At 40.3% G+C, this 15507-nt stretch overlaps 1 protein-coding gene and 1 long non-coding RNA gene across 14 annotated transcripts in view; one reads left to right on the top strand and one right to left on the bottom strand.

The window, feature by feature from the left end:
* Positions 1-13110, bottom strand: part of tpm1 (tropomyosin 1) — a 30100-nt gene extending 16990 nt beyond the window's left edge. For 2 of the 13 annotated variants that reach the window (XM_012966416.1, XM_012966415.1), the window contains exons 1-3: positions 12779-13110; positions 11431-11556; positions 179-312 (exon numbers count right to left, since the gene is read on the bottom strand). In XM_012966416.1, the coding sequence (XP_012821870.1) occupies positions 179-312; positions 11431-11556; positions 12779-12892 (374 nt within the window). In that variant the 5' untranslated portion in view covers positions 12893-13110. 13 annotated transcript variants of the gene reach the window in all.
* Positions 252-6596, top strand: LOC116409758. The gene is made up of 3 exons (XR_004222019.1): positions 252-339; positions 3872-3984; positions 5950-6596. It is a non-coding gene; the product is annotated as an uncharacterized LOC116409758 (long non-coding RNA).
* Positions 13111-15507: the final 2397 nt, after the last annotated feature.

Here is a 15507-nt window from a genome sequence, read left to right on the forward strand (position 1 = left end):
CCAGAATAATTTTTCTTACTTGAAAAACACTGGGGTTTCTAACCACAATTAGTTGAAAACTGAGCTGCATTAGGCCGAAACATAATTTTATATAGAGAAAATGGATACAATATAGCTTGATAATTGTTATAAGTTAGAGCTAGGCATTTAAGTGCATACTCTTGATAAAGTCACCCACCTCTCACTCTCATCTGCAGCCTTCTCAGCCTCCTCCAGTTTCTGAAGAGCTGTGGCCAGACGCTCCTGAGCACGATCCAACTCCTCCTCTACCAGCTGGATGCGCCTGTTCAATGAGGCTACATCTCCTTCAGCCTATGGGAATACAATTGGTCACAACAGGTAAATTATCAGATAACCACCACTTTCACCTGAACAGTAATGAAAACCAGTCCTTTTACTTTAATTTTTTAGATCCAAAGTTCATGGGATGCCTCTAGGAAGAGCAACTTTACTTCCAAGGCTCAGTATCTACAGTATAGCAAAATAGCTCCACATTTCTACAGTAGATCCATTGCCTATGACAAAGAGTTTTTCTGATTTCTAGCATTAATAGGTCATTAGTTCATGCAATGTGTACTCAACCGAAAGAACAAATATGACAAATGGGAGACTCGGCAACAGTCCATCCAAAAATATATTAGAAAGTAGTTGCTGTCTTTAAGAGTAGATTCTGGATTAAAGGCTGGATATAACTGGACAACAACTCCCATAATCATTCTGCAAACTACCTGGTGGAAGTATGTTAAGGTGGGACATCCCTACCTTAATGCCATTATCGGACGTTTTGTAGAAAGCAGAAAAACTGGAAGAATACAGAGTTCTAGTATATATATTATACATATATACATACATACAGGTTTCACTATGTACTTTTATGCCTACGAGAATTAACTTTGGCAGAGAAACGGTACAAGGGAGTGTCTGTAGAAGTGTGTATAGCATATAGGATGTGGTTAAACAATTTTTACACTCGCTTAAAAAAATGCTTCTACTTCCTCTTTCTGTGATGAAGAAAAACTTGTACCTTAAATTAAAAAGACACAATTCATACCACTGAAATACTTTGAAGTTGGATTGCAATGTAAAAGCACAACAGCTAAATAGTTAATCAGCCGCTAACATGCCAAAACTTGTGGGCATTTGTGAGGTCATTTACAGTACTTGGCTGTATCACTAACCCAAGCTAGAAGTACAGTACAAACAAAGTAACCAGAGAGAAAGCTAATGGACTACTAGCCTGACTTCCCACAGTCACCAGTCACACAGAAGCAGAGAGTTCTGGATTGCACAGTACAATCAATCACACCCAGTACAATCATATAAAACATATCCTCAATGAATGGCCAAAGGGGATGTAAAGAAGTGTTTGCAGAGCAGTAAGGAACCCGCCCTGTATAGTTATGTGTGTGCAGTTACCCATTAACCCTTAATTACCTGCTGCTATTTTCTGCTACAAAACAATACCTTTCATAGAATCCTATCCCTACAATCTCTGCAGCACTATCAACTGAAACACAAGTGACATGATTAAATCACATTGTACACATATGTAATAAACCCAGCAGGACCAGTAAACTGCCAGCCTTGTTTATTCATGCAAGGCTGCTCTAAAGATCAATGCCATTTGTCATTCAAGGTACAAGTGTTCTGTCAATACCCCAACACCTGTTCCATTATGGATCTTTGAAGACAGAAACAGTAAATGGAACTCTATTTGCAATGTATAGGACACCTAACCTGAAATGACGAAGGGGTTATGTGGGTTATACTGTACAACAACTCTTATGCCAAACATATATTTTACTCCTACTTCTTTGGTTTCTGGTGACAGTTTTGCAGATACATTACTATTGTAACAGATACTCGTGCTACATTTACATTTATATGTAACCCTTGGCTTGGCCCTACTATCTACTGATTTGAGACCCTCTATGAGAACCACCCCAATATTTTCTGTGCAATAAGCGTTTTTATTTTGCCAGTTGCCTAAAATAATTACCTAAGGAGAATTACAAGATGTAAAGAACTGTAATTGAGCTTGTTAGGCAGACTTTGCAAAGCTCTGTGGATCAAAACATGCAAACTACAAGAGCCAAACAGGCTCCTCAGGTGACAGTAGTTCATCCCAGGCCTTCACTCACAGAGATTTGCTTTTGCACTAGAACACATTTGCATGCCGCTTGTACTGTTTAGGCTACACTGTATTATATTAACCATTCTTATACTGACTGGTATTATATGTTTAAGTGGACATGTAAGAAAAGAAGAGATATAGATCATGAGTGTTATAAGTTCTATAGCACTGCGTTTGCACTGTGACATTAGGAAATGTGGCTGCAAGAGTCCAAGCTATCACAGTATTAACATGAGGGAGCATTTCCTCATCTGTCACTGGAGTATTTGTGGCCTGTGCAGGGAATTACACTTTCATACAGAAGTTGCATGACTGGGCCAGCCTTGTGGCCTTATAAGGCAAGGAAAGTTCATAAGATACTATAAGGCAACTCCCAGCTGTGCAGAGCAGTTTAACTGCATCTTCACATACAGACAGCCAGCTCCCACTGCTGCAAAACATTAGCCAGCATCTCTGTTTTATTTAATGTACAAGGACAATGTAATAAGGGTGGTTCATCTCAAATGTTTAGAACCAATGGCTAAAATAAAGAAAGGAAAGGGGAAAAATGTGTTAGCAAAATGAGTTTCAGTTCTACAGGCACAAAGCATGTTACCAACAGCTATTCCCAAATGGGAGATTAGTAGCTGGTACTTGTAGCAGGCTAAAAGGAGGGATACTGAAACTTGTAATTTCATTTGAAGTGTGTCAGTCTGAATTAGTTTCTGTTTCTCATGGTATATAGTGTTTGACTAAGTGGCCCTGGCCTGCTTCCATATGAATGTGGACTTTGGTTTCAGAAAGAAGCAAGAGCACTGCAAGGCTGATCACATGCACAGAAAAGAAGTCAATGTGCATATTGTGTAGCACCCTTCCTACCTGCTTCAGTACTGCTCTTTGCCTGCTGAATCTGTGGAAATATTTCATGCACTTGCTTTAAAAACAAACTTTATACACTCTTGTGGAATCCCATTTTCACATAATTAAGGCTAAACTAGTTTAATTCAGGTGAGCAACACCCTACACAGAAACAGGCCAGTCCTGTAGCTTGAATACACCTAAAGAGTCGCTTTCACTGGCAACCTTCTGTTACAACTCTAAGCACAGGGCTGAAAGTGTTAATACCGCTTAGACCAAATGAGCCCGGTTACATGCTTGGAATTCCCTACCACATTCACAGCCCCCTGTCCCCTCCCTGCATGCCTAGATACAACCTGCCCTGGGGGTGGCTGGGTAAACACCTAACAATTCCACAGTAAGCAAAGCAACACAGTAAAATGGGGCACAAAAGCACAAGGCAAGACTTGCTAAATAATGTCCAGGCAACCAGATCCATGTACACAAATGTTTCTTTGGGGCATTTATACTTTTTAATCCTTAAATGCCATGTTAAAAGTCTTTCATTTAATTGTAAAATGACAGCCTGTTGCCAAATATTCAGATACCAGGTGAAAGTTCCCTGTGCAACAGTAGGCCTCAACACAATCCACCATTGGATCAGACTGCTGTGTAGCAGGCCTCAATTGTTCCTTTACAGGATGAATACCAGTATATTTAGAGACAATTACTGCTGCCATTATTAACCAATATAAGGCTGTGCTTTCTTTATCAGTACAAAGAAGTAGATGGGGACAGACTAGTGATGTGTGTGTTCAGGAAAAACTCAACCGGCAAAACCTTAACCTGCACCCAACCCTAACCTGCAAAATATTGCTATTGTTGGACCTGCACCCAACCCGCATCTTTCCACCTACTTAGGTTCCAAGACAGGGAAACTCTGAAAACAGAGGGCAAATGTACTTCTCCAGTCTGAGCCACACTCAACCTGAACCTGCAATGGCTGGCCAATAATGTGGCACAGAGATGCAAGTGTAAGTAAATTGGGTGAGGCCACAGAGTCAATGTAATCCTTAGATAAGGACACGCACTACAAGTTTGGCACATGGGAATCTGGCATTGTATTATGAGTCAGTCAAGGAGAGAGGTGCACCCAGATAATTATATTGGGGGGGGGGGGGGGGGGAAGGGTTGTGATGTATAAAGTAGTTTAACATATGATTATTTAGGAGGGGTCACTAAGAGAGAGAGGCTTGTGGGAGGAGGGGCAGTGAGGCAGTTAGTATGTAAGAAGGGTGGCATTTGCCCATATCGGACACCACTTCCCTCACTGGGGCAGCCTGTGTTATACTACACAGAAAAAAGCATTGGTTTTTTTATGGGCAGTAGTGATAATAGAGGGCACAGAGTAGTATAAGTCAGTAATGTGGGGTGGGAGGTTATGTAGGACAAGGAGTAGCAGGAAGGTGTGACAAGGTGGGAATTCAAGGAGGGCGGTTATGGCAGGAGAGGGGCACAGTAAGACCCACACACAGAAGACCCCACAGTATGAGGAAGGCGTGGGCACAGCGGGCCATTGTACTAGAAATCAGAAAGGTTTGTGGATTCTGCCGCAATTTAGCACATTAATTACTACTAGGAGGCGTTTGCAATAAATCTTACTGCTTCTCTCTGTTTCCTTTCCATATCCCGCTCCCTCTGAAGCTTCTCTGCTCTCTCCTCCGCCGCATCTGCCTGATCTTGCAGGCATTTGATCTTTCTCTTGACGGCCTCCAAAGAAGTTATTCCGGCCATTTCTCTCACACAGTAGCGTCCCTTCCGCCTACTTTCCCTTCAGCCCGGCTGTACAAAGCCTGTACTCTCAGTGCTTCCCCTGTCTCTCGCTGTGACTTGCTCAGTAGGCACACAGGAAGTCTCCTCCTTACATAGGCTCCAGCCCCTTAAATTAACCCTATCATTAAATGACTGCGCGCATATCACACCTAGAAATACCTGCAGCCCCACATCACTGCCCTAAGACTGTACAACAGGGAGCGGAAGGTGGGCTACGTGTAATAAAAATACCTTTCAAACGTGACCACACCTCACAGGGGAAGACTACATAGGGCTCTTAGTTAGCCAAGTAAAGCGACGGGCCTGCTAGCCACCTGGTGGCCACTTTGAGCACTCGTTAAACATTCCAGCTCAAAGCAATCATTTATTTTATCACGATTATCCGTTAGCGTCTAGTACTCACTTTACCTTGGGTAACTTTACTTTTGAGCATGTAGATGATACAAAGCACTGATAACTGAATGGCAGTAGCAGCAGCATGTGAAGCTGCTGCACCTATTAGAGCACCACAGATGTGCCATGCTATATTTCCTGGCAGAAATACTCTAGTCTACTTAATGATAGAAAAATATTGGTACCCATAGGTATTCAACTGTAAATCCTCAAAATTAATAAATAGAAAAAAATAAAATCAAAGATGAGAGCACCGCTAGGAAACAATGTCTACCTAAAATGCATAAGCAAGGCAATGCTTTCCATCCAGGCCTGGGACAACAATTCCTAAACCAGCTTGGATTTTACCCTGATTCTGGCACAAGCATTTCTCACACTTCATCACAATGCTAATTGTTTAATTTGTTTACCTAATTTGTTTACCTAATATTGGAATTCATTTAAAAAACATATAAGATATCTCTCACATTCCAGCACTAGCTTAATGAAAGATCATTCAATAGGTTGTTGGGGATCACCAGGACATCTCAGCCCAGTAGCTTACTTTCCAAAGTATTTTATCCACACACCTCTCTCTCCTGTCTATTGTTTTTCCATTCCACCCCTTCTGCCATCTATCCTTCATCTGTTCTGCCATACTTTCTTTTTCCTTTTCCCCCTTGCCTCTACCCATATGCCACATTCTAATTCTCCTCCGCCTTCTGTTTTTAAGTCCTTCTACCCTTCTTCTCATTATTTTATTCTAAGATGCCTTTGTCTCCTTTATTTTGCAGATAGAGATAGCCAATCAACTGTGTGAATCTAAAATCCCACCAGTTCTAGAACCCACTTCAGGGTGTTATGATATCCTAATGGCCTTAACATGAAATAAATTATGTATTTCACTGAGACATTAGAGACATTATATATGACCTATTTCAAGAACTGGTCTTTTGGGTTGCATCTGCCTGACCATTGGTGCTCATATGTGTACTTCAAGAGGCAGAAAAACTGTTCCTGTGATAATCACATCATGGGAGGGCAAAAACCTTGGCTGGGGTGTCTGCCTGAATACCAGTTAGGGTGAGATATTGGGTGAATGCCTATTTGCTCTACTAGACATTTGTAGATGCCCAGTTTAAAGGTCAATTAGATTAAAATTATGGATGAACACATATGCTGTTCTAGATATTATTAGAACTACAGCTGATGCAGCAATATTTTCATAGGTCTGTAACTGTGATATGAGCTATAATGATGTCTTTGCCAAATTTTGGAACTGAACATCTTTAAAACTGGCCATCAACAAGTATGGCCAAATTAGACAAAATCTGACAATTTTACTAGTGTACTTGGAAGTAAGCCAGCCATACATGCCCCGATAATATCGTACAAAACCTTGTTTTGTACGATATTTGGTGCACATGTGGCAGCTCGGCGAGGCAACCGATATCGCAAAAGGCTGCGGACTCGACTGTCGACTCGTCGATCAGCCAGGTTAAAAGATTCTGATCGGGCGCCCGAGTAAAATCTAAGTTTAGGGCTGAATTGACAGAAGGAGGTAGAATTTCTATTGTTTCTACCTCCATATCTGACGATTTAGGCCTGAACGTCAGTTGGAGGGTAGGAACAATCTTTAGTGCGACCAATGGTTGCACAACAGATCGGAATTGCTATGTGCATGGCCAGCTTTAGGCTTCATTTAATCATTTAATAATACAGCAGTAAATGTGCTAAAGTAGGACTAAGCATGTTGCTGTACTTATATAAATGTTCTATACCAGCTTGCACATTTTCCTTCTTTGTCCTTACAGATGTCCATATGTAACAGCACAGTTCTTAACATGTGGCCCTTAAGATATTACTGACTTCAACTCACAGTGTACAAATGGCAATGAAAGCCACATGTTTAAGATCCCTGTTCTGCAGTAATATATGAAGTACAATAAGTGAAATCAAGCAATCTTTCCTGTCAGTAGACGAAAAACAACAATATAAAAGAAAAATGGAATAAACAGGCAGTCTTTGTTTGTTAATAGCTGTGACCAATATCAAAACAAAAGTAAAAAAAAGTTGGCAAGAAAAAAAGTTCAGATCCTTATTTCATAAATATGTCTATGTATGCATTTTATTGCGTGTCACTTAATTGCTCTATATTTATACTTATTTACTATTATTTTTATAATGTTATCTTCCTTGTGTGTACTTTTCTATATTTTAAAATTGTACAGCACTGCGTATCTTAGTAGTACTTTATAAATTAAGTTATACATACATACATGTGTGATACCAGTTGTTAGGTGCAGTACTCATCATCACCTATGGAGGGGGCTGTTTAACACTCAATGAACTATACACTAGATTTTCATCTTTAGCAATAGACAGAAATATTGTTGTTACCTTGTTATTCCTTATTTGCACACATATATACTCTAGGTTTAAAAATATCTATTTTCCTTGCCTATGTGTTTTAGTCAAATAGATCACTAAGCATTATTGGAAATGATTACTGCTAAATACTTTAATCTCACTACAAAGATGTGATATAGAAAGTTTAGAAAAGGGCGTACATTTCTCTTGAAACCAGCTGAGCATGCCAGCTTCAGTTAGCAGCTGAAGTTAGACCTAGGGATTCTTCATTCTCTCTTTCTGTTCTCACCAACAGCGCCATCTACTGTTTTAACTACATTGCCTGTTGGTTGGCAGACTAGATTCTATCTGCTAACTCAATTCTTTGCTTCAGGGGCTATTGTGTTTTATTTCTGCTACACCCACTATGTTCTGACTCCTCTACACAAAGCAGATAATGTTTTATTAAAGGAACAGTAACACGAAAAAATGAAAGAACTTTAAAGTAATAAAAATATAATGTACTGTTGCCCTGCACTGGTAAAACTGGTGTGTTTGCTACAGTAACACTACTATAATTTATATAAATAAGCTGCTGTGTAGCCCCGGGGGCAGCCATTCAAGCTGGAAAAAAGGAGAAAAGGCACAGGTTACATAGCAGATAACAGAAGTTCTGTAGAATACAATAGTGTTTTATCTGTTATCTGCTATGTGCCTGTGCCTTTTCTCCTTTGAATGGCTGCCTCCATGGCTACATAGCAGCTTATTTATATAAATTATAGTTTTACCAGTGCAGGGCAGCAGCACATTATATTTTAGTTACTTTTATACACTTTCATTTTTTGGTGTTACTGTTCCTTTAAGGCTAAGAATTCCTTATATTCTTAATAAAATTCTAGCATGACAAGGAATCAGTCACTGTTTGCTGGACATAGCTAATCACCAGAAACTAAGAAGCATTTTACATTTTTACCTAAAGGTAGATAATTAAAAAAATGAAATATAGAAAAGAAGGCCAACTGCAAAGTGTCTTAATATTAATGTGAAATTGAAAGTTGTCTTTTACATGAACTTCCCCATTAATGGACAAACTTTACTGAAAAGTCTATTGAATGCATGCTTATTTAAGCCAGAGAAACAAAGACCAGTAACTACAGAGCCGGGTTAGAAAAATACAAGTAAAATGTGAGTAATCATTTAAAATAAGTACTAAAGGGTTTTAGCAGTGTTAAAGAGGCTCTCTAAGTAACTAACATGAGTTTACTATTTTTAATTATTTTAACTTATTTGTAAATGTAATTGCTACTGAAAGCAGCATCTGTCAAAATTTAGCAGAAATCAGCTGTCCTCAAGCCCGGACTACTAAAACTAAATTGCTAGAATTAAGTTTATTTTCATGAAAGAAAAACATTGGGTGGACAGGCAGTAAGCATTTCTAGCAAATTCTGATTAGCAAACACATATCTCATCTATCCTTTATTTTTTTATGAGCAGGCCCTATTGAGTATAGGGTGCTTTGAAAAAAAAGAAATAATTTCCATACTAATTTGTGGGGTTACATTTTATAAATGTTGATTAAGGATCTGGCACCTGTCCTGTCCTGTACCTGTCCTGTTATACACACCACCTGGTTTGTGTTCCAAGTGAGATGTATAATAATTTTAATAGTGATAATAATTAGTAACAGCCCTACATGGTCTTTGGAGATGTAAAATAAATATTAATGGTGATAATATATTTCTATATATATATATATATATATGTATATATATATATATTAGTAATGGCAATACATCTTTTAGATCTGAAGTGTAAAAAATGAAATTATTTTTTTTTCTATTTTTTGTATAAAATACATTGTGTGCAGATGAAAAATTAGAATAAAAATCCCACTGATCATTGTTTAATTACCCAAAACCTGTGAACTAATTATTAAATTCCCTTGCAGGTAATATCCTTTTTTCCAGTGTTACTGGCAGAAAATATGATTAATGTGTGGAAGATTCAGACTGTTACATATCCTAGCTCTTGGCTATCCTGCATAATTATTCAATTCATTAAGGCAAGCCTCTGCATGATTTCCACATTAAACAGACACCGATACGAGCTCTCAGTCTCAAACTTCCGAATAAAATCGCCTCTCCCTTCTGGATTCAGCAAGGGGAGCGATTTCTAAATAGTCAACATACTTTTCCTTATAAGGAATATCTGTCTGGAATCCATATGCAGCCCCTGTCAGCCCACAATACAGAATGTTTCCATTGTATCACACAGTACAAATCCTGCATCTATACCCTGCTCACATTACATGCATTGCTGCATGGCTGAACAGTTTTTGTAGAGACACTGATGTTATTATAGTCGCAACTGTTAATTTATATTTTTACTGAACTATTTAAAGGGACAATGCAGTTTTAAAGCACTTTGCTCTCACATGGAAGATTGTAAGTGTTAGACATATATAGGATATTTTGGTTTACTTTGAATTTAAATTATATGACATCTTGTGAACAAAATTTGTCAGCATGCTGGTAGGGAAAGCTTTCTTCCTAATCTGTCACTGGGAGAGCGCTACAATATACAAGCAGCCCTTTGAAGTTAGAGCAACTCCTTTCAAATGTAGCAAAGTGTAATAGTATGAACTATCTGTTAGAAACATACAAATCACAAAGAATATGAATAGACTGGCAAAATATATACATATAATATCATGTATTTGGGCAATCAAACTCATGTCCCCTGTCTGTCTAAAAATGGCACAATTTAATCTTTAGAATTTCAAGCAAAATACATACCAATATGCGCAGTACACAATTATAATTTTTAAGAAGAACACATTTATAACCCTTATTTATTTATGTTACTGTACTTCAGCTTTTTTTGTAAAATATAATAAATACTGACTGCATGAAAATATTTGAAATGTTAATTAGAGTGCAGGTTTCCTAAAAAATCTAAAAAATGTTTTTGAAAAATTTGAATTGTCGCTGACTGTTCTTTGATTTAGCCTATATCACATCAGTTGTGTGAGGTTGGGCTGAAGCAACACAGGCAGCATACAAAGAACCTTGTAAATGTATAGGATCCACCCTAGAATGAAGTTATTTAATGTGTGACAGGGGGCAGACAGCTGGGGCCAAGAGCCTTGAGTGTATACCATATAAAGCTTGAAGTTATATATAAACCAAGAGTGTTCCTATCTCTGTACTCTGCAGGGCCAGCAAGTATCATTTTCCTCCTTCCTCCACTGTAAGTACTAGATTTCTCCTTGGCAGGAGTATGACGCCATGGGAGAAAGAGGTCACTGCAAAATTTAAACTGTTACAATCACAATGACCTCACTGACTGGCAGTAGCTAAAGCTCATCATTCTTTTTCCCCCTAAAATCTGTCTGGGGGTTCCTTATCCTGGCCTACACATGCAACATAGTAATCTTAATCCTCTGACTGCTAGGCTCTAATTAACAGTACATTTAGGTTTCTATGAACTTGTATAATAACCTCTAAAATGTGCAAAAAGTACATTTTTTAATGATTTGTTTTTCTATCATCTACAGCCAGTTATTTACAGGTTGTAGGAGATACAGAAAATCCACTTCTATGCCCGTTACCCTTTCTACCTCTTATTATCCCCCCCACTGGTATACATAAAGTGAAAAAACAAAATGATATCTAGTCATATTGGATAGAGTGCTGAAGTTCTAACTATGAGAATAGAAATATTTGACACATTTATTGAAGGAGTAAAAGGTCCGGAATGCAAACCCGCATTTCTCCTTTGCAAGGCTAAGTGTATTTGCCAATGCCTCTGTGGGTTCATGCAGTGATAATAAAGTAGAATACATGAATGGATTGAGTAAGTGCAGAGCTACAGTGGATTTGCTTAAAGAACAATGTGTTGAGGGAATGGGCAGGGACAAAACTTACATCAGTGGCTTTCTTCTCTGCAAGTTCCAGCTTCTCCTGGGCATCTTTCAGGGCTTCAGAGTATTTGTCCAGCTCATCCTCAGTACCTTTTAGTTTCTTCTGCAATGCTACAAGTTCATCCTCCAGCTGAGGCAGGTAGACCCGGTACCAAGGTTGGGTAGCAGGTGTATGGACAAGGGAAGTGACGGGGGGGGGGTGCAGTAACGTATGGCAGCAGGCAACAGAGGTGCAGAGAGACAGGACAGGTACCACAGAGAGGGAGAGAGAGAGAAAAAAAAGAGAGAATAGAGTTAGATAGCTTCATTGGAGCAACCCAGTACCTTAGTGGCCTTCTCCTCGGCAGCCAAGAGGCTTTCTTCAGCGTGATGAAAATCATCCATAATCTTATCTCTGGTATCCTCAGTCACCCGCAACTGCTTTTCCAGTTGGGCGATTTCCTCCTCTAACTAATAAGTTTGTAAAGGTTAAAAAAAAAAAACAGATAGACAATATATATCTGTCAGTGGGTACATATAATCTATCATTTGCTGAGGATTAGACATATGTACAGTGCACCAGACCACCCTCTTTAAGGAGGATGCTATAGAGAATGTCTATGGTAGCACTGATGCACTGATTTCAGCTCAAAAACCACAGAGGTGGGGGGCATTCCCTTAATATATGAAAAATGGGGCTGATATTATCAGTACATAACTAAATAAGCTGATGAGTGAGTAGAAGGGATATATCTGAGGACAAACAGTAACTTCTACATATTAACCCCTTCAAAGCAGCAGCTCCATTTGTTGCACATTTGATGAATGATGCTGCAGAGGGCACAGAACTTGCCAAGCTGTAATACAGTGTTGGAGCACAGGTTTTCCCATGCACTACATATGCCCCATTTGTTTCATTCATTCATTAAATACAACTATTAAACTGCTGGTATGCAGGCATGATTAACAGACCATCATCCTTAGCAGAGATCCCTAAAAAGAAAATATTTGTAGCAAGGTATACCTGGTAAGAACTCAGCCCACATGTACAACATTTGTGGATCTCTAGATGTGGCTAAACTACAATTCCCAGCATCCCCTGACAGACGAAGCTAGGCATAGTATTTTAACAACAGCAAGAGAGGCACTGGTTTGGGCACAAGTCAGTCGCTCAGGGCTGCCTGCAGGGTGGTCGGAATATGCTGTCTACATAATTATAATTCCAATTATCGATGATTAGGGGCAGGTCAGACCACCAGATAAAAGTTGAGACAGGTCCTTGGGGGGTATTAAGGTGGGACAAGTTCCAGGAATTGCTGCTAGAACTACACGGGAAGGTACTCTTGGAATAAAGGGATTCCCAAGATGCAGACCTGTTTGCTCTTCTCCTCTGCTCCCTTCTTGTCTGCTTCAGCCTGTTCTGCTCTGTCCAAGGCATTTTCCTTGTCCAGTTTAAGCATCTGCATCTTCTTCTTGATGGCGTCCATGGCTGCTGCTTGTGTGGGGGGTTAGGGTGACAGAGAGAACTTGACAGAAGATGCAGGGAGAGGGATCCTTCCTAGTCTGAGCCCTGGGCTGGAGTGCAAACTCTCAGCTGTTCCAGCCTCACAAATATGTAGCAGGGAAGGCAGCGAGGGGGGGCACACACATTCCTACGGACACCCAATACTTTTTTGGGAGCCTTGCCTTTCTGTCCCGCTGTTGGCTTTTTTTAAGGATGGCTTCTTCTATTCGCTGCTGCCGACCATTTGACTGCATTTGACTATATAAGGGGTGTGATGGGCAGAGGCATGGCTGGAGCTGGGGTGGGGGTGCTGTGGGGGGAGCAGTGTGTTCCTATTTCTAAACCTCCAGGCATGTGTCTGGGAAGGGAGCTCTAGAGCCGGCAAAGTGGGACGTCTCGGGATAACTTCTCGGAGAAGCCACTTTTGTTCCTGCCTGGGATATTGAGAATAGTATAAATCCCAGCCAGTGGAACAGGGAATTAAAATCACACACCGCCAAAAGGAACTGCTGTGACACTGTGTCTCACTGTATTGTGATGCCTCTATGGCACCCAAAGTACCACTCCTTTGTTATTTCCACATTAAAGAATATGCCAGCAGTAGCAGTGCTTTAGCTTGTTAGTCTATGCTTGAAAAACCTGTGTTAGCCATTCAAATCACAGCCCAATTTACTACAGTGGATGAAACCAGTAAAAACTAAAATACATCAAAGTCAATACATGTAAAAATTCTAAATGTACCTATACACTTTGTGATTGGCGAGGTCGCCAAATGAGTAGATCAGCTTCCTATATGCTCACCTATGCTTGGGCGATATTGGGCAAATTCGATTGTTCTGCCCAATTTTAGGGCAGATATCAGTTGGGTAGGCCTATCTGAAGGACCCAAATCGGCAGCTGAAATCTGCCTGTGTATGGCCACCATTAGTATTTGCGTACTAACTGTATTGTGCCTAGCTCTAGTGTGCCCCTTAGGGTTGTGGCACACAGGGAGATTAGTCACCCGCAACAAATCTCCCTTGTCGTAGGCGACTAATCTCCCCGAAATGCCATCCCACCACTAGAATGTAAATTGCCACTGAAGTTGCCTTAACAGGAAACTTTGTTGATTTCAGCACTGCGTATGCGATCCCACCGGCGATTTACATTCTCGCTGGTGGGATGGCATTTCCCCATGTACCACAGCCCTTATCCTTATTGGTCACAAATGTATGGATATCATTTTCAGTACCTGTATTGAGGCTCACAGATCTCAACAAATATGCAGGTACAATAGCTATTTATCAGTTTAGGGATCAAGTCTACCGCTGTTTGTGACATTAGTTGTCTGCCCAAATAATCAGAACAATGAAAAGGGGGCTGTAACGTATATAACTCCTCATGAGCGATCCATCTATCCCACCTGTGGGTCAATTATTTAGTGTACAGGGTTGGCCTTAGGTCTGGACTGGGATTCAAAACAGGCATCTATGGCATCCTACAGCAGCCCCTCTGGCATTTGCCAGAACCCACATATTGCAAGTCCTGGCCTGGTTGGCATTTGTATACAGCAGGGCCAGAACTAGGGGTAGGCAGAAGAGGCACTTGCCTAGGGTGCAATGGTAGGGGGTGCAGGTAGGTTCCTCTACCTCTACCTCTAGTTCTGGACCCTTTCCCCTCACTGCAGCGGCCCCAGCAAGCCCACCACCCAGTGCCCTCGTTTGTGCATGCGCACACAAAACTACTCTTCAAAATATGAATGTACATTAAAAGTTACCTATAGGTCATGTTGATTTGTTACTTGAAGTTCCTAAACCTGACTGTTGTGCCAACCTGACTGTCCCTTGTTATTTATAGGTTCTAATGCTAACGGACTCCTGCTGCACAAATATGGCAGCCCCCTCATGGAGGAACATGGGGGACCAGATTGGTAATGTAAAAGCATTACCCTACTCTGTCGGCGTGCATGCGCTCACTCGTTCCTAGGTGCGTGCATGCGTGCTGGCAGCGCAGGGGGGGACAAGGGCATGGAATAGGGGAGTAGAAGAGGCACGTGACTAGTGCTCCCCCCACATTGCGCCCTAGGCACTTGCCACTTGCCTCTAATTCCAGCCTTGGCCTAACTGAACCAACACCACCCCAGAATTATGCCCTAGGCATGCGTCTCTTCTGCTTGCCCCTAGTTCTTGCGCAATTGCATTCCCTGTATTCACATTATTGGCCACTACAATGTTTTTTTCTTTGCTGCTTCTTTAGGAAAACATCACATCTTTCTATAAAGAAGCACTTGATGCATTTTATATTTATTCTGACCTTTGCAAACAGTTTTTAAAAATGCGCACGCAAATTTAAAATGTACACAAAGAAATTTTGGTGCACATAGCCAAAAAGGAGAGAATATTGCATTGAGGATAGTTCTTTTAGAGGGTGAATTTAAAGGGATACTGTCATGATTTTTATGGTATACTTTTTATTTCTAAATGACACTGTTTACATAGCAAATAATTCACTCTAACATATAAAATGTTATTTTTGAACCAACAAATGCATTTTTTTAGTTTTAATATTGGTGTGTAGGCAGCCATGTCAGTGCATTGTGCCCGAGTCTGAGCTTTCAGG

Source organism: Xenopus tropicalis, chromosome 3 (assembly GCF_000004195.4).
Source record: "Xenopus tropicalis strain Nigerian chromosome 3, UCB_Xtro_10.0, whole genome shotgun sequence".
In the NCBI taxonomy this organism is placed as follows: Eukaryota; Metazoa; Chordata; class Amphibia; order Anura; family Pipidae; genus Xenopus; species Xenopus tropicalis.